The 19,439-nt window shown below is 47.3% G+C and overlaps 2 protein-coding genes and 2 non-coding genes across 5 annotated transcripts; 3 read left to right on the forward strand and 1 right to left on the reverse strand.

The window, feature by feature from the left end:
• Window positions 1-23: 23 nt before the first annotated feature.
• On the forward strand, window positions 24-8,125 carry Tcp1 (t-complex 1). 2 transcript variants are annotated; one of them, XM_051206110.1, is made up of 12 exons: window positions 24-176; window positions 1,416-1,501; window positions 1,587-1,715; window positions 3,111-3,208; window positions 3,561-3,671; window positions 3,886-4,067; window positions 4,468-4,594; window positions 5,845-6,020; window positions 6,345-6,468; window positions 6,767-6,959; window positions 7,038-7,201; window positions 7,822-8,125. In XM_051206110.1, exons 1-12 carry the CDS (start codon window positions 113-115, stop codon window positions 8,036-8,038), a joined length of 1,671 nt encoding a protein of 556 aa, XP_051062067.1. In that variant the 5' UTR covers window positions 24-112; the 3' UTR covers window positions 8,039-8,125. The 2 variants fall into 2 exon arrangements, with proteins under 2 accessions (XP_051062067.1, XP_051062069.1); XM_051206112.1 differs by lacking the exon at window positions 1,587-1,715.
• LOC127237760 (small nucleolar RNA SNORA29) lies at window positions 3,332-3,468 on the forward strand. The gene has a single exon (XR_007835873.1). It is a non-coding gene; the product is annotated as a small nucleolar RNA SNORA29 (small nucleolar RNA).
• LOC127237759 (small nucleolar RNA SNORA20) lies at window positions 6,524-6,653 on the forward strand. The gene has a single exon (XR_007835872.1). It is a non-coding gene; the product is annotated as a small nucleolar RNA SNORA20 (small nucleolar RNA).
• A 62-nt stretch (window positions 8,126-8,187) lies between the features above and the next one.
• On the reverse strand, window positions 8,188-17,918 carry LOC127237732 (acetyl-CoA acetyltransferase, cytosolic). Its single transcript, XM_051206114.1, has 9 exons — window positions 17,803-17,918; window positions 17,407-17,541; window positions 14,653-14,834; window positions 12,784-12,901; window positions 11,570-11,713; window positions 10,600-10,722; window positions 9,650-9,804; window positions 8,731-8,841; window positions 8,188-8,373 (listed from the first exon to the last, which is right to left on the reverse strand). The coding sequence occupies exons 1-9, from the start codon at window positions 17,855-17,857 to the stop codon at window positions 8,203-8,205; spliced, it is 1,194 nt and encodes a 397-aa protein (XP_051062071.1). The 5' UTR covers window positions 17,858-17,918; the 3' UTR covers window positions 8,188-8,202.
• Between the last annotated feature and the right edge of the window lie 1,521 nt (window positions 17,919-19,439).

Genomic DNA, 19,439 nt, shown 5'->3' on the forward strand with positions numbered 1-19,439 from the left:
GCGCGGCGCCGCTCGGCTCGGCCCTGTCCCCGCCGTGTTCCCCGCCGTGCGGCCTCGGAGCGCACATCGCGGCTGCGTGCGGCGTCAGTGAGGCTGGCCAGGTTCCCTGAAGATGGAGGGCCCCTTGTCCGTGTTCGGGGACCGCAGCACCGGGGAGGCGATCCGCTCCCAGAACGGTAAGGGCGGGAGACCCGGGGCCGGGCCCCGCGGCGGAGCGGGCCGAGGCCCAAGCCGCACCGCGATCGCTAGGCCCGGGCCGCCCCGTCGGCACGGTGAAGCCCCGCCAGCAGGCCCCGGGCCCCGTGCGGGCCGAGTCGGCGGCCGCGCGCCCGCCCGCCCGCGGGGGTGGAGAACGTTCGAGCACGGCACGTGGAAGCGCGGCCGCGTCTCCGCCCGGGCGAGCCCGCCGCCGCTTTGTTCTGGGCCTGGCCGGGCGGGAGCATCCCTGGCAGCCATCAGAGCGGTTTCCGCCCGTGCCGGGGAGCACGCCCACTGAGCGTCGGGTGTTCGGTCCCCGCGCTGCTCCCCCCCCCCCCGCACCTCGCAGTTGACAGCCGCTCCCACTAAAACTTCCCGGAATGCAGACTCAACGACTGACGCCATCGATTCGTTATCACGCGGCTTGCTGTGGTTGAACCTGTTTCTTGAAAGCATTTAAAGTCCGCCCCGAAGTAACAGTTACTGCCCAGATGGACTGCACTATTGTTATTAAAACACGCTAGCGTCTGAAAGAAAAGGCTGAGGTGTACCTTACAATTTTCCTTTTTTTTCATCCCCCCCCCTTTTCCCCAGACAGGGTTTCTCTGTAACTTTGGAGCCTGTCCTGGAACTCACTCTGTAGACCAGGCTGGATTCAAAGTCACAGGAGTTCCACCTGCCTCTGCCTCACGAGTGCTTGGAATAAAGCTTAAATTTTTTTTTTTCTTTCGGGTTGGAGAGATCACCCACTGTCTGTTAACTCTACTTCCAGGAGATCTGACACCTTCACACCAATGCACACAAAATAAACTTAAATAAATTAGTTAATCTTTTTTGCAATGAACAATGGCAGGGATTACTTATTTTCAAGGCATTGAACTCTTTGTGACATTCCAGTATTCAAACTAAAATAAAAATAACCTAGCTGGGCAGTGGTGGCTCACACCTTTATTCCCAGCACACACTTGGGAGGCAGTGGCAGGTGGATCTCTGTGAGTTCGAGGCCAGCCTGTTCTATAGAGCCACTTCCGTGACTGCTTGGAACCCTAGTTACACAGAGAAACCCTGTCTCGAAACAACAACAGAAATAGTTAACCTTCACTAGTCCTTAAATAGGTGCCCCCCTCCAAAAAAAAGAGCAATTGCAGATGATAGGTGGTTAGGTGTGTCTTAGTTTATGAATTGTTCTAATTTTTTTCTCCACTGTTCATCTACAGTTATGGCTGCAGCTTCTATTGCCAACATTGTTAAAAGTTCTCTTGGGCCAGTTGGCTTGGATAAAATGTTGGTGGATGATATTGGTGTAAGTATATCTCGATGTTCTCGGTGGCCATGCATCTCAGAGCTTGCTTTCAGTGTTGACCATGTCCTCCTTATCTGTCTCTCAGGACGTGACCATTACTAATGATGGGGCCACCATCCTGAAGCTACTGGAGGTGGAGCATCCCGCAGCTAAAGTTCTCTGTGAGCTGGCTGACCTGCAAGACAAAGAAGTTGGGGATGGAACTACCTCAGTGGTGAGGCGCTGCTCTAGATGGGAAATAAGTCGGTGTTTACGGTCTCACAGCCTTCCAAAACTGATTGTAGCTGCTTTGTACAATTTAAATAGGAAACCATTTTAAGGTGGTTGGATATCAGCTTGTTTTAAATACTGGAAATTTGGATGCTCATTTTCAACCCCCTTGCCAAGATAATGCTTACATGTAGAAAAGAGTTTCTCATTTAAAGAAAACGTTACTAGGTGTGGGCTTCTTTTTTGTTTAATGGATACTTTTGAATTTTAACCATGGGCAGGAAATCTTGGGATTTCAGAATAGAAATTTGAGGAAGTTAACTTGCTGCCATACAGTGCTCACAGCTTTCAGCAAACATGGTTAATAACATGTACTTGGTGAGTTACCCAGCATACTGGTGTAATGCTGTTTGAGAAAGATGCTGACTGTATCAAAAGAGATTGTAGGGAGAATTAAATTATTTAAAGTTTTAACTTTGCCATGAACGAATGTAGTCTTTGTTAATGTGACTTAATAAATATCTAATTCCCCTCAAAAGAAGAGGGAAAATTCTTTTGGAGACCTTCCCCATCAGCCCCCCCAGACAGGGTTTCTCTGTGGCTTTGGAACCTGCCCTGGCACTTGCTCTGTAGATCCTCCTGCCTCCCAAGTGCCAGGACTAAAGGTGTATACCAACACCTCCAAGCTTATTCTGGGGGATTTTTTTTTTTTTTTTTAATTCTGAAAAGTGGTTCTTGGCATTACATATTTTAAATGATTTTGAGGTTTAATTAAAAATACTGGAATGGCACAAGTCATTTCAATTGTTAGATATTTAGCTTTTGTTTTACTCAGAGTGTAACGGACAAAAATTCTGTTGAACTGGGTTCTTAACATTTTTGTGGTGTAAATAGCTTGGGATAGTTCACAGACTATTTTGTATTGGTCACCATTTTATATTTTCAGCAAGCTGCTATTATTCATTTGTCTACTCTGACTGGTTAATAATGCTAGGTCATAGCTGGGCATTGTGGTGCATGCCTTTAATCCCAGCAGGTGGGAGGCAGTGGAAGGTGGATATCAGAGTTCAAGGCTAGCCTGGTCTACAACGTGAGTTCCAGGACAGCCAGGGCTACACAAAGAAAGCCTGTCTTGGAAGAACAAATAAGCTGGGCTTGGTGGCACAGGCCTTTGACAGCATCAGAGGCAGATGGACCTCTGTGAGTTCAAGGCCAGCCTAGACTACAGAGCTAGTTCCAGGACAGACTCCAAAACAATACAGAGAAACCCCGTGTGGAAAAAAAAGAAGAAAGAATTAAATAAAATATTTTTAAAAAGATACTTGATAATTTAATCTTTTTCTGTATACAATATGCATATTGGGTGACTTGAATACTTAGAGCAGTGTGTACTCAACAGGTAATTATTGCAGCGGAGCTTCTGAAAAATGCAGATGAACTGGTCAAACAGAAAATTCATCCAACATCAGTTATTAGTGGCTATCGGCTTGCCTGCAAGTAAGATTATGTTCAAAGAAAATGTTATTTTGTGTAATAGCTGTAGTCTGTCTTGATGTTGTGACGTGTTCTGTCTTCACAGTCAGGAGGAATACTGAAATACTGAGCCTAGTGTACTTGTCATTTCCCAGTTGACTGCCACGTTGTCTCCCAGTAGATTATGGTGGCTATGCTTATGGGACAGATGAAAGGTGCCATGATCTGAAGGGGGAGGACTTCTCAGTGTCGTCCCCCTATATGAAATGGCTGAACAGAAAACCATCGCCTATGACATTGGGCAGTGTGTTGAATGTGGAGAAATGCAAAACTTCTGAGTGACAACGTGTTTATATTCTTCCCGTTCCTTTGCCAGGGAAGCAGTGCGCTATATCAGTGAGAACCTGATCATTAACACAGACGAACTTGGAAGAGACTGTCTGATTAATGCCGCTAAGACATCCATGTCTTCTAAGATTATTGGAATGTATCCTTAAATGTTTGAAATTTGGTCCTTACCCCCTTTCACTCTTAAAAATTTACCTAATGCAAGTTGATCTTACTAGAGACCGAAACTGCTGCTGCATAGCCAGAGGTCACCCTGGCTGGAGTGGTAGTGCTGTCTTCCATTGGTGAATTGTCTCGTGTCCTTGGTTCAGTAATTCCAAGGCTGTTGCTGCTGTCCTTAACGGTTGTCTCAGAAATGGTGACTTCTTCGCTAATATGGTGGTAGATGCTGTGCTTGCTGTCAAATACACAGATATGAGAGGCCAGCCTCGCTATCCAGTCAATTCTGTTAATATTCTGAAAGCCCATGGGAGAAGTCAGGTAGAAAGCATGCTGATCAACGGTTATGCACTCAACTGTGTGGTGGGATCTCAGGGTACGTAAGGGTCGGCATTGTTCTTTGATGGTTTCGTTTGCTTTTGGCCTCTTCTGTGTTTTTCATAATAGGCTTAAATAGTTGTGATGGGGGACTGGGCATGTTGGCATGGCATTTAATTTGAGCACTGAGGCACTGTTAGACCAGTCTGTCAATTTAGGGGCCAGCCTTGTGTACATAGTGAAGCCCTGCCGTTAAAAGAAAGAATTCCTTGTGGTGGGTGTAGATTGAGAGGAATTGTGTGCAGTTGCTACTGTCGGACTTTTCCTGAGGGTTAACGTCGTGCATTGCCATCTCCATTTGGTTATTATATAACATGAAATTTTTTGTTATACTTTTAAGGATATATATCTTCTATGAACCCTAGCATTGTTATAGTTGACCTTTTATTCATTTACAGGCATGCCCAAGAGGATAGTTAATGCAAAAATTGCTTGTCTTGACTTCAGCCTGCAGAAAACAAAAATGAAGCTTGGTGTGCAGGTGGTTATTACAGACCCTGAGAAATTGGACCAAATTAGACAGAGGTATGTGGGGAGACTTGCCTGTGAAAAGGTGTTTGTAAATCAACGCTTGTGCTTGGTAGAAGCATGTTACACAATGATGGGAAGTCAAGCCAGGCATGTCCTACCCAGCTTTACATGTCTGAAACAGGTGGGGGTCATTTAAGCCGAGGAATTGTGGTCAGCATGGGCAGCATAGTGTTGCCTCGAGTGTTGGATACCATGTGTGGCTGCTGTGACATCACTCCATTTTACTCTGGGGGATTGCTGTCATATGACTGACCAGTATGCCCCTTTGTGGGTATAATACAGCTTCAATAATTGATTTGTACTCTTACATATTTGCTTAGATTTTTCTTGCCTCCTGGTGGGTTCATTTGAGCTTGTTAAGAAATATCCACAGCCAGGCAGTGGGGGCCCATGCCTTTAATCCCAGGAGACAGAGGCAGGGGGATCTCTGAGTTTGGGCCAGCCTGGTCTATAGAGCAAGTTCTAGGACAGCCTGGGCAACACAGAGAAAGTCTGTCTTTAACAACAGTGAGTGAGTGAATGAATGAATTATCCACTAATGAATTTGGATTGCCCAACTTGGCCCAAAACCTGTATTTTGCTGCAGGAGTCCTTGGCTGTACCTTCCAGTAACATAATTTCATAAACTTACTTTTCTGGTCAAGCTGTCTGTCCTTGACAGATTCCTTATCGTTGGCTTCTGTCTCTGGAGTCTTCATCTCTCCAGTCATTTTCACGTTAACATCACAGGCTCATTTGAAAAAAAAGGAAAAAGAAAAAAAAAACTATTTTGACAATCATAGCCTTACCGCATCTTCGCCTTCTATCATTAACATGACTCATACACCTCTCGGGTCTGCGTTTCCTAGTCTTACGTTACTTCTGCTGCTTCAACACGCAACTACTTATTCCACGAAGTGAGTGTCCTACCGGACCTCACACAGCTTTAGTCCTCCATTAATAATAAATCTGTGCTGCATCCTTGGGTGGGAGATGGCAGAAAGGACTGTGATTTTGTTTTCTGTTTACTTGCCTTTTCCTTTTTTGCCACCCTTAATTAGGAACTCAAATTGTAGACGAAAGAGCAAATGCTACTTTTCAAGTCCTTGAAAGTAACATAAATTGAACTGGTTTAACTTCCTGTTTTAGTGGGAAAGAATAGCTGATATAATTTAATGCATAGCTAGTGAAAGTTACATACAGCAGCTGCATTATTTAAAATACTGAAGTGTTGATTTTGGTTTACTGAATTTTTTTCTCTGTAGAGAATCAGACATCACCAAGGAGAGAATTCAGAAGATCCTGGCAACCGGGGCCAATGTTGTTCTAACCACTGGTGGGATAGATGATATGTGTCTGAAGTATTTTGTGGAGGCTGGTGCCATGGCTGTTAGAAGAGTTCTAAAAAGGGATCTCAAGCGTATCGCTAAAGCTTCTGGAGGTATGTCTTCTCACAGCCTGAGACAGACTACTTAGTAATGTGTGTGACTGGGTCAGAGTCCAGAATTGAAATATTGACACTGACCTTAAATCCTTCTCTTTGTTGTGCTCTAGTGGACTCAGAGAGCCATCTTTGTTTTCCACAGGTGATTGAAAAAGTTGTTTGCCGAGTTTGTTGGAAATGAATAGACTGATTTTTTACCTCAAAAATGACAGTTTTGTGTTATAGTGGCTTGTCTGTACCCTTAAAATAATACTTTTCTCAAAAGGAAACTTAAACTAAAATTGTGAAAGCAAATGTGTGTCCTATGACTCTCTTACACAGCGAGTATCCTGTCCACACTGGCCAATTTGGAAGGTGAAGAAACTTTTGAAGCTACAATGTTGGGACAGGCAGAAGAGGTGGTCCAGGAGAGAATTTGTGATGATGAGCTGATCTTAATTAAAAAGTAAGAGTGGCTGTTGTAAGTTACACACTAATGCAGGTTCTGTTGTAAAGAGTCCTTTCCCATTTATTTGCTGCTCTAGTCTCTCAGTGATGGGGGCAGTTATACGCGTGGGATAAAATAATACTGGGCCATTGTAAATTGAGATGAAGTGTACATTTTGTCTCTTCTGCGTGGTCTAGACATTGTTCTTGCTGCCATATGTTTAAATGTGAGCAGGATTTAATCAAGGGTGTCTGCAGTGAATGCTGCTTCCGTTACTTTAAAAAATGCTGATGACTTCACTTCTTCTTTCCCATAGCACCAAGGCTCGTACATCTGCGTCAATCATCTTACGGGGAGCAAATGATTTCATGTGTGATGAAATGGAACGATCTTTACATGATGCTCTCTGTGTGGTGAAGAGAGTTTTGGAGTCGAAATCTGTAGTCCCAGGTGGAGGTGCTGTAGAAGCTGCCCTGTCCATATACCTTGAAAACTATGCAACCAGCATGGTAAGGGTAGTTTCAGAGAGGCTGCAGGGGTGCTGTTGAGAATACCTGCATGGAGACATTGCATGTTTTTCTTCCTAGGGATCTCGGGAACAGCTTGCTATTGCAGAGTTTGCAAGGTCTCTTCTTGTTATTCCTAACACACTGGCAGTGAATGCTGCCCAAGACTCCACTGACCTGGTTGCCAAGTTAAGAGCGTTTCACAATGAGGCTCAAGTTAACCCAGAACGTAAAAACCTGAAGTGGTGAGTATACACTTTTCCTTGTGTTCCACTGTCAACTACCATGGGTCATTTCTAAGTTCATCACAACATCTTTGTCCCTCCCTGTGCCTTAGGAAAGTACTTGAAGGGACTTGTCATACACTGAAACATTGCGGGCACCATTGTTGCTTGGTAACTCTGATGGAGGCTGCTGATGTTTTAGCACTGTTATGTTCTAGAAGTCAACTCGGGATCCCTTTCTGACTCCTGAGTAGTCTGTAGGAAGGGATCGTAGGTTATTCTTTACCCTTTTCTGACTGCCCCCTCAGTGTATAGTAAGTACAGCATCAGAATAGTGTGTCATTAGATAAGCTGGTCCTTATGAGGACATTGTGAAGCATATTTTAGGCATACTTAACACCAAGCAAGATAGGCAAGATAGCTGTGCTGTCACTAGGCAGAAGAGTCATTTGACCACCAAACTGTATGCACAACTTGGCTGAATGTAATATGATTGTGCAACATTGACTGTTTGCTAAATGTTTGGTAGATAAGGCTTTTCGGCTACACTGTCAGCTTTCCTACTCCCAGAGCCTAGAATAGCTAGAAGACACCACATAAGCTTGGATGGGGTCATTAAATCGACATTTTCACGATTACAGGATTGGTCTTGATTTGACCAATGGAAAACCACGAGACAACAAGCAAGCAGGGGTGTTTGAACCAACCATAGTTAAAGTGAAGAGCCTCAAGTTTGCAACAGAAGCTGCAATCACCATTCTTCGAATCGATGATCTGATAAAACTACACCCAGAAACTAAAGACGATAAACATGGAAGTTATGAAAATGCCGTTCACTCTGGGGCCCTTGATGACTGATGGATTTCCCTTTAATTTATAGCAGCCTCCGGTGCAATGTCTTAGCCTTGGGCATCTCACATTAAAGTACAACGCTGTGCACCTGGACTCCTGTCCTCACTTTGGTCCTCTGAGTTCCCTTTTAACAAGAACCGTTTGTCCCAGGACGATGGCTGCCAGGCAGGTCATCCCCTCTGAACACACACTGCTATCCCCATGCCACCCCCAATGCACAGGGCTGCCACCCCACGAGTCCCACCCGTCCTCTCAAGGCTGTGCAACAAGGTCACTAGGATCCTACAGCCAGACGCTCCCAGAGGATGGCCCAAGGCGATGGCTCCTCCATCCGTGTTGACCTGCAGGAAAGGAGAGGATCTTTAAGCCAGGCCTGTGTGCACACAGGCTGACACCCCCAGTTCACCCAGTTCACCTTCCTCCTCTCAGGGTTATGCTAGGAAACCCCTCTTTCAACTTTCACTGTGAAGCTTAGGAGTAAACTCTGCCTGTGACACCTGCTGGTTCCCTTGTTTCTAGAATGTTCTGTTCACTGTGAGCTAACACACTCAGTTCTTTGCTGTGAAAAACAACAAAAGGCAACTGAAACTTAAATAGTATTTGTTCATCTCTTGCCAAGGTGACCAGTCCTGAGAAATAACCTGATCCTTTGCTTTTTACAACCTTAAACATGGATTGTGCAAGGTCATGTGGGCTACCTTCTCGGGGTTTAATCCGAGCTCTTTGGCTATTGCAACAGAGAGAGCTGCGTAGGCTTCATTGATTTCAAACAGGTCAACATCTGCCAAGGTCCAGCCCGCTTTTGCAACCTATAAGAAAAAAATCAACTGAAGTAAAACCATTAGTTACTGACAAATACACAATGTATGGAACTCTGAAAACCATAGTTAGGTGGTGTGCCATGGTGGCCTTTGTCTGTCCCAAGAGCTCAAAAGGTAAGACCAGTCTACATACGTAATATTCCCTGAAGAGCACTATGATGGACTCTTAGGGACACACCACAGTATAGACGTTACTCTACCTAGGTAGGGTGGCACATCTGTACTCTAGGTATTTAAGAAGCGAGACTGAACGACGAAATTGGAGGTCAGGTTGGGCTATGTAGAGCAAGGCCCAGCCTCAACCAGAGGGTTGTACTTTATCCTAAGGTAGAAAGTCCTGACTTCCCTGTTAGGGTGGTACAGTACATTTAGATCTGGTATTTCAAAAAGTTTGAACTGGTAAAGGGCTTTGCATGGCACCTGAGTTCAGTGCCCAGAACTACATTTTAAGAAAGCTAGGCACGGAGATGTGCACTTGTAATCCCAGCGCTAAGAGGGTGGGGTGGGTCAGTCTTAGGGCAATGGGGTAGCTAATGAAACCAGGTAAAGCACAGCCTCACAAGCCAGGGCTTCCAACTCTGCTTACTACAGAACAGCCTGCTGGGCCCACCTACATCCACAGCAGCAGTGACTTCACAGTTGAGGTCACATCCCAAACCCCAGCATTTGGGAAGGGACCAGAAAGAGGAGCAGAAGTTCAAGACCATCCTTTGCTTTGAAAGTACTCTGGGCTTCCTGAACCCAGTCACACGTGTGCCTGCCTATAGGCACATACACAGTTGCTAAAGACACTCACAGCTTGCTTTATGGCTGGAATTGGTCCTACTCCCATAATGGAAGGTTCCACGCCAGCTTGGGACCAGGAAACTATTCTTGCTAAAGGTCTCAGCATCCGTCTCTCGGCTTGCGTCTTCTTCATAAGGACCACAGCAGCGGCACCATCGTTCATCCCTGTAAACAGGAGACTTGGTTTCCACGGTACTCTTTAGGTGTGTACCCAGGGTCACCATTTTCACCCAAAAGGGTCAAGTTTGGGGTACGATGTCACTCACATTATGACATATGTGTGAGTGTAGCTATGGAAACACAGGAGTGAAGATGAAAGACAACAAGCCAAGGCCTTACTCAAAGATACTGGGAAATCCTGGAATTGGAGAAGTAGGTAGCGAATGAATATAGATTTTTTTTTTTTTTTTCCAGAGAGTGATTCACTGTGTAACCTTAGTTAGCCAGGAATGTTTTTATGTAGACCAGGATGACCTTGAAACCACAGAGATCCACATGCCCTTGCCACCTAAGTGCTAGAAATAGACACATCTCTAAATGGATATATTTCCTTAACATTGTCAGACAACTCCAACATCTCACAACGCATCTGTCTCCACCCCCCCCACCCCACTCTGCAGTTTTTAATTTTGCGATTTTCACTTGTATGTCTAGTCTGGATGTCAAGAAAGAAAATCAAGTAAATAATGGGCAATATAGAAAGGACAAGCTTTCCCCTAAACCCAGCTTTAGGAATCAATCACTTTGTTAGAAAGATTTGATGGTGGGGTTTAAATTAAGTCCACAAATTCTCAGTCCTCACCACAAACAGCACAAGCCCCTCCTCTTTCTCATCAGGGGTCATGTCTGCCCCTAGGATGTGACTACCATTGCAAGTTCACTGGCAAAGCAAGATGCCACTACAAAGAAACACTTGGTAGACCCCACCAAACCTGGTACTTTTCCCTTCAGAAATCCAACCTGTTGCATTGGCAGATGTGACTGTTCCTGTCCCATCAGAAAGAAAGTAAGGCTTTAGCTTGCCCATGGCTTCCATGTTACTCCCATGGCGAGGAAACTCATCAATTTTCACTTCAGTAGGACCTGCAGAAAGGAAGAGCAGTTGCCCGGGATGAGTCCAGAGAAGCAGCCGGGACTGGGGACTTCTCAAACAAGAGGATTCCCATTTGGAAGAGAGGTTTATTGACATTTACCCTCTTCATTCCAGTAGCAAATTTCTAGAAGTACTGCACGCTACCCCATGAGAACTCTTCCTGAGACAGTCTCACAGTGTCCCAAATGCACAGGCCTTCCCAGGGACACAGGTTATTGTATGTATGCACATGGGTCTGAGTCATTACATTTAGCTGGCTACAACCGAGTGCTCAGGAGTGGAAGAGCCCACCTTGTGTGAGCTGGACATGAAGGTCAGCTACTGATAAGGGAACTGTCTGCAGTCTCTGCTTCAGATCATGGACAGTAACCTAACACGATGCATCCTCTGCATATGGGAGGTGAGGTGTACCTCCAATTTACTTAGACTGTGTGTGAGAGTTGTGTCTTCTGACAACCACACACACACTCCTCATGGAACCCGCTGCATACACACTGCAGCTGGGGACAATCTGAAGATGACAGTTTCCCATGTCACCATATCCCCTGTAGACAGCATTCTCCAGCCAGGTGTGGTAGCTCACCTGTAGTCCCAGAACTCAGCTGGCAGAAACTGGAGGAGACAAGCCTGGTCCATATAGTGTGCTGCAGTCCATCCAGGGCTACACAGCAGGACCATGTCTCAAAAGAACGCATCGCATCTGCTCTCCCACACTGAGATGTATAACGCCTACATCTTAACTTGTAAAGACCAAAGTTCACAAACATCCCTATGTACCGTCCTTGTGGTACTCATACCTACAGACAGGCTCATGTCTGCTGGGGTCTCCATACTCACCTTTCCTGGAAGACACCAACACTGGCACAATCTCCTTGTCAAAGTGGCCAGCTTTCTGGGCATGCTCTGCCCTGTTCTGGGACACAACTGCAGCCTGGTCCTGGGCTTCTCTACTCACTTGCCATTTCTTGGCTACATTCTCAGCTGAGGAGAAGAAAAGGCAGATGGCATATTCATGGGCTGGGTGTTGGTAGCTCAAGCTACTCACATTTAAACAAGAATTACCGATGCGCAGTGTCAGGCCTCCTGCTAGGACAGGCAGGGCTCTAAGGCCTGGTGCTGCAGCCCTGACTGCAGCAGACATGAAATCTGTAATGCCTCTTGAGAGGCATTCATTTTCTTTCTCTTTCTATATATGGAAGTGTAAGCTTCCAGAAATCAGTAACCAGATTCACCATTGATATTTTTGCCCCATTTATGTGAACAATCTCTTTCCTATCCACCGGAGGGAAAGATGGAAATACAATTCGCTTTTCCCTATGAATTATAATTGCACTGTATACTCGTTCCCCTGGACAAATGATTTACATAAGGGGTTGTTTAAAAACTGAACCAGGGCAGGTGATAACGATGCTTGCTGCCAACCGTGAAGATCTGGATTCCATAGAGTGGGGGGAGGAACTGACTACTACAGGTTGACCTGTGACCTCCAGACGTGCACTTTGGTACTTACATAATGTGTGCCCATGCACACACACATACAAACTTTAAAACGTTTTTTAAACAACCATGAAATTTAACATATGTACTAATTCTTAGCTCACCTAGTGCCTATTGTATTAGTTGGTCTTAAAAAGACAGATGTGGTGGTGCACACCTTTAATCCCAACACTTGGGAGGTAGAGGCAGATGGATCTGTGTGATTTCCAGGACAGCTAGGACAACTGTCTAGAGATGAGAGTAGCATCTAATAAAATGTTTAAAAAGAAAACAAACAAACAAAAAAAACCCTTTCTTGGGCCAATGAAACAGAATAGTTGGTCAAGACAGTTGATTTGAGTTCAATTTCCCTGACCCACATGCTGTACAAAGAGAAACACACATAAAAACACACGCAGAGACATCACCAGGCGGTGGGCTTACACCTGTTCACTACCACACCATAACAGCTAAGCAGGATGCCCTCCAGACTCAGAGCCTGTGCTAACAGCCTCACAGGCACAAGCTCTTGTCAGCCTTTCTGAAGCCAGTGTTGGAAGCCACATTGGCCTCACCTGTGATGCCCATATGATAGTTGTGGAACGCATCTGTGAGACCATCGCAGAGGATGCTGTCAGCCAGTGGCAGCTCACCCATCTTGACTCCTGCTCTCAGGTGAGCCAGGTGAGGGGCCTGGAAACAAGAAGTAAGAACAGGGTTACACTTGGTCGTCATCAGTCCCCTCCTGAGGATGCAGCGCAGACTCAGAATGGCCCGGACGGCGCTCCCTCCTCTTCATTCCCGCATCAAGCCCTTCTCCCCACTACCTGCTCCCCCAGGTCAGGGCCTGAAGCCTCTTGGCATTAGCACAGTCCCACCTGCCTTCTCTTACCAATCTATCCCTCTGTAAGTTGCTCGTTTCTATTTCTCCCTCAACCCTGTACGTTGGGAAAAACAGCACTGACGCCGTATTAGCTGGTGTGATCAGACACCACAGCCCGGGTGCAGGTCTACAGATTCTTTCTGGTGGTTTCTGAGACAAGGTTTTGCTGTGTGAGCTAGGCTGGTCCTGAGCTCTGGCTCCTAGTCGAAAGCAGAATATTGTCTTGGGATGCACTGTTCTCTGGACTGATGAGCTGTGTCTAGGAACAGGCCGATCCAGATGCACAGAATTCTGAATTGCTTGAGTTCAGTGGCCTAAGACTTTCAGCTGTGGGAGACATTCTCTCTGAAGTTCAATCGAGGATGAACTAGGGATTTTGAACAGCAGAGCTTAGGAGTCCACTGTGCCACTCTGTTCAAAGAACGTTTAGATTAATCTCTCCAAAAAAGGTAGTGCCCACACCAGTGTGGGCAGTGACAGGTGGGTTTCTGTGAATCTGAGGCCAACCTGGAGTACATGGGGAGTTCTAGCACAGTCCAAACTACACAGGACCCCATCTAAAAGGGGGGAAATATGCAGGACATGGTACTTAGCGCCATCACTGGAGGGGCACTGACTGGCAGATCTCTGAGTTTCAGACCAGCCTGGTCTACAAAGCGAGTTGCATGGGTACACAGAGAAATCCTGACTTACCAAGGAAATGAATGAATGAACGGGGAAGAAAAGAAAACAAATGAATGCAGTTTCAGTGAGGCGGCTCAGTGGGCACAGGCACTTGCACCAAGTGTGATGAGCCAAGTTCAGTCCCCATAACCCACCTGGAGGAAGGAGGGACTCCACCCAGCAGGTGTCCTCTGACCTCCACCTGAGTCTGGGGTCATGTGCCCATCCCCCAGTAATGTGAGTATAAAATGGTTTTCATTTTATTTATTATATTTATTTTTGAGATTAAAGTTATACTCTAATACGCTACCACACCCAGCGTCTCATACATATATATATATATATACACACACATATACACACAAACACACACACACACACACACACACACACACACACACGAAGAATGACAGTGGGGCATGATGGGAAACAACCTCCCAAGAAATGGAAAGCCTGGCGGCCTCTCATTTGGAAAATCTGGGGACCTAACCAGAATATTAGGCAGAAGCGGTTGCTCCTTTTTTTGGGGGGGGGGGGATGAATTTGTGCAGCTCTGACTGTCCTGAAACTCACTCTGCATACCAGACTGGCTTAGAACTCACTGAGACCCACCTCCCTCTGCCTCCCAAGTGGTGGGATTAAAGGTGTGCACCACCAACGCCCTGGCTGAAACCATCCAATCTTGTGGCTTCACTTCAGAAAACACTGTATGTTTCTGGAACTACAGCTTAGAAAAAGCATACTCTGCCTCCACTGCCTGGCTGACAGGATGCTCAGCATACAGGATTCTCTTCCAGCCTGGAGGACAGTGAACATGCACAGAGGGAGGTCCATACTGAGTCATTCCCCTCGTGCCCTGGGCCAGGGGTGGGGGGGGGGCTCCCCTGCACCTCCTTACCTTGCTCATGTTCTCCATGCCTCCTGCAACCACGATGCTGGAGTCGCCTATGGCTATGGACTGGGCTGCCAGGCACACGGCCTTGAGGCCTGAGCCACAGATCATCTGGCAGCTCCATGCTGGCACCGAGTAGGGGATCCCTGCACCCACACTGGCTTGTCGAGTAGGGTTCTGCCCACAACCTGGAATGAGGAACACAGAAGCCTCTAGGCCATCGAGGAGAAAGGTAAAAGCAGGGAACAAGTGTGGGCTAAATGCCCCGGAGGAGATGGCCTGGCCTCTGTCATGCCTTCAGGCCAGCTAAGTTTTCACAGCAGCACAGATACCTGCCTCCCTTTCTGCCTGCCACCCTAGGCCCGGGACAGGTGGCAGCTTGTGTGACTGCTGGGTGTTTCAGCAACAGCCTCCTCCTCTACAAACAAGTTCCCAATACCCAAGACAGAACCTCATGTCTACAGGGCCCGACTTTTCCTCCTAGTTGACAAGGAATGTCATTAAGACCAAAGGTGACAGCCAGCTAGTTACACAGCCTGTACACACAAGGTATAATTCAGACATGGAGAGCATTTGCTCCTAGAAGCTTTGCATTAAGACACCCAGGAAGAAAGGGGTTTGTTACTCGTTATTCTGTGAGCAAAGCGTATGTAACAAATTGTATATAAAATCATGCTTTTGTGCTGAAGAGATGGCTGTTCTTCCAGAGGTCCTGAGTTCAATTCCCAGCATCCACAGGGTGGCTCACAGCCATCTGTAATGACCTGCAGATATACATGTAGGCAAAACACTGTATACACAATAAATCTTTTCCCTTCTTCCTTCCTTCCTTCCTTCCTTCCTTCCTTTCTTTCTTCCTTGCTTCCTCCCTCCCTCCCTCTCTTCTCTTCTTTCTTTTTTTATTTTTTGAAGTATCAGAAGGCCAGGGTGTTGTAGTTTTTTTTTTTTTTAAAAGCGGCATAGAAGAGAAGGATGCCATGTGACAAGCTTCAAGCAGAAGGCTGCATTTTTATCACAGGAAAATGATTGTAAAAAGGAGAAAGGGGAGGCTGGAGGCTGGCCTCTGGCAACAGGAGTAGTGTGAGAGAGGAAAAAGAGGCACGCGAGCGCACGCGCGCGCGCGCGCGCGCGCACACACACACACACACAGACACACACACACACACACACACAGACACACACACGGGGGCGGGGGAGACAGAGAGAGGATGGGAGGTGGGCGGGGCCCTTTTAAAAGGGGACATAGTGAATATGCACATGTGATGATGCTCTTAGTGGCAGCAGCTGAGGGTGTGTCCTGTCCGATTTCCAAAGGCAGGCCAGTGCAGACGTCTACATAAGAACACAGGGAAGTTGCATTCCCTGCACACCCAGGAGGCGCAGGGCCAGGGAAGGCCACAGTGGAATGGTGGGTGCAGCTGGAGACAGTTACAGGAAAAGACTACCGTAATCTCCCTTGTAATCTCCCTTCCCACATCAGAACAGAGGCTGCAGATCCCAGAGGCTCCAGACAGCCAGAGGGACTTGAGGACTTGACCATTCCTTCAGCTCAGCCCAGCTGGGCCAGCAATTCACTGTATTCTTTCTCTCTTACTTAATTTGCACATCTCACGGTGGTTTTGCTCTTTCTGTATCCTGCTCAGTTGGGTTTTAGGCCTTTTATTTGTGTTTGTTTACCCAGTCTACTCTACTCTTTGCAAACCTCTTATACACAGTCCCTCATATTCCTATGTCCTTAGCTTCTTCTTCCCTTCCTTCTCTCTCTCCCTCCCTCCCTCTCTCTTTTAGAAACAGGGTTTTCTGTGGAGCCCTGACTGTCCTACTGTCCTAGAACTCACTCTGTAGATGCCGCCTCCACCAGGCCTTTTTTTTTTTATGTATTTATTTTTATTTCCTGTGCATTGGCATCTCATCTTCATGAGAGTGTCTGATTCCCTGGAACTGGGTTGCACACAGTTGTGAGCTGCCATGTGGGTGTTGGGATTGAACCTGGGTCCTTGGGAAGAGTAGCAGAGCTCTTACCCACTGAGCCATCTCTCCAGCTGTCTCGCTTTTACTCTTTACTTACAGCCTTCTGCGGCTGTAACAGACTCTCATGTACGGACCATAACTGTCTCAACGCTCCCTCCTAGCTACTCGCCTCCATTTTTTTTTTTTTTTCTTTCCAAAGTCAATCTAATCCTTAAGCCTTACCCAGGCTACCTTTTCAAAGTCCGAATTACTTTTTCCTACCCATACTCTCCTTTCAAAGTCCATCTAATACTTAATCCGTACCCTTACCCACCCTCTCTCCCTCCCAGTCCTAATCTTATTAGTTAATTTTGTTCTCCAAGTTGTTGATGTCAAAGGGGCCACTGTCATTAACTGGCTAGCATGACAATTGCTTAATAGTTACTGTTAATGCTTCTTCCATGACCGGGAAAGGTGTCTTGGCTTAAGAGGTGTGTGGCATTTTAGGGGTGTGTGGAGGACTGTGCATATTCTCCCCTGCACCAGGCTGGCCTTGCTTCTAACAAGAAAAAGGAGGCACAGATGGGTGGTCTGGGATCACCAGGGAAGTGTGTGTGTGTGTGTGTGTGTGTGTGTGTGAGAGAGAGAGAGAGAGAGAGAGAGAGAGAGAGAATAAATGGTCTGTCTAATGAGCCTGACCCCTCTCTCTCTCTCTCTCTCTCTCTCTCTCTGTGTGTGTGTGTGTGTGTGTGTGTGTGTGTGTGTGTGTGTGTGTGTGTCTGATCACTCCTGGGGTTACTGAGGAGTTACCTGCCGCCAAAACGTGTCCAAATATGACCTCGGACACCTCTTCTGGAGCCACCTTGGCCCTCTGCAGGACTTCTTTGATGACAGTCGTCCCGAGGTCGTGGACTGGCACAGTAGACAGGGCACCGTTGAAGGAGCCTCCAAGGGAACGGGGAAGAGGGACGGCAGGTGAGCCAAGAGCACACTGAGCATCCCCGAGGAGTAGGCAGGGGCCACATGCAATGGGAACTTTAAAATAAAGCTTCCCCAAGTCCAGGACTTCCCAGAGCCTGAGCTCAGACCACCAGTGCCTGGCACGGGACACCGATGAGTGACCGACGAGCCAGTATGCAAGCAGGCAATAGGCCAGGTACTCTACACACCTGCCGGGTAGCGGATGCGAGGCCAGGGGACACCCACCTATGGCGGTCCGCGCCGCAGAGACGATGACCACGGGGTCGGAGCCTAAGTTCATCCTGCCGCTTCGCTGGCCTCTGCACAGCTCTGGCTGCAATTGAGGAAAACTTTGCTCAGTCTGGGCTGAGCTGGGGACTGAGCCTTCTGACCTCCCGTCCCGCCCCGCCCCAGCACCCTTGGCACCTCCCAGGCTCAGGGGCTGAGTCCGTGGGCGTCCTTGTGGTGTAAGGTCTGGGATGGGGTAGAGACCTGGGGATTCCTGGTGTCTAGGTTGGGCTGGGAGCGATCCGCGTGCAAAAGGCCGAGGTATTGGGGAAAGTCTCAGGCTGTGGACTTCAGACACATGGGGCACACCCCTCGAATCTTTCTCTGTTCTTGTGAGGGTTGTAGTCCCCTTTCGCATTCACATCATGGGTTCTGTTTTTGTGTATTTTTGAAGCAGTGAGAAGTCTACCCCTGCTTCAGCTGCGAATACAATTCCCCTGGCAGAATTCCCGAAACCTGTCCCGTGCCAGAGGGTGCTCGGTACAGTGTGGACCAGCGGGAGGGGACTTGGAGAATCTTCTGAGTGTGCCTGTGCTCTGTAAACATCAGCTCACTAGTCAAGGGGAGAGCCCCAGGGCTGAGGATGGGACCCCGACCTCTGGAAGGTGCTCTGTGAATTCTCTTCACCGAAGACCCCTTAGGACCATGGGTGACTCTTGCACAGTGAGTACACAAAGCCCGTTGCTGATTACCAAGTGTCAGTTACTGTGTGTAGCTTGTTCCATTCCATGCCCCCCCCTACTCTGTGGCCATTCCCCTGTCCCCTTTGTGGGTTGACTGACTGCCGCTTACCAACCTTGCAGCAGCTCCCTGGGAAACATGTCCATCCCAGTCACCGCCTATCATACTGACAACCCTGAAACCCTATTTGCTTATGAGCAGATTGGGTCTCTCCGTTTAGATTTCCTAGGCCTGGAGTTCAATTCCCAGCACCCACATCTTCTTACAATTATCAGTAACCTCTAGCTCCAGGGGGATCCATTGCCCCTGGCTCCCTCAAGCTCTGTATTTACACCTAGTGTCCCTGATCCAGTTAGAGAGATGGCTCAGTGGCAGAGTACTTGCTGCTCTTGCAGAGGACCTGGGGTCAGTGTTAGCACACACATGGTGGCTCACAACTCCGGTTCCAGGGGATCTGATGCTCTGGAACTCTAGCCTCTGAATGTACATACACAAACATGGGAACACACATATGCACATAAATGAACTTTGACTTGTTTCTGCTAAATTCTTGCACAGCTATAGGGCAAGTTCCTGAGGGAGAGGCAGAGCATGTTATTTCTCTTGTCATGATAAAACCCACTGACAACAGCGACATAAGAGAGGAAAGAGTTTATTTGCCCTCACAGTTCCAGAACAGTCCATCACTCGGGGAAGCGGAGGCAGGAATCTGAAGCAGGTGGCATCCTATCCAGGAACTAACTAGCAGGGGGGAACAAATGCATCAAAAGTGTCTGCTGCTCACTTTTCTACTCCCAGGGGTTCACCTGCTACAACACCCACAGTCTTTTGGTATAGAACAGCTGGAACACACCACATCAGATTGGTCACTGAATCAATCACACTTTCATCATTACAGGATTGGTCTTGATTTG

The sequence above is a fragment of the Phodopus roborovskii genome, unplaced genomic scaffold (genome assembly GCF_943737965.1).
Source record: "Phodopus roborovskii unplaced genomic scaffold, PHOROB, whole genome shotgun sequence".
In the NCBI taxonomy this organism is placed as follows: Eukaryota; Metazoa; Chordata; class Mammalia; order Rodentia; family Cricetidae; genus Phodopus; species Phodopus roborovskii.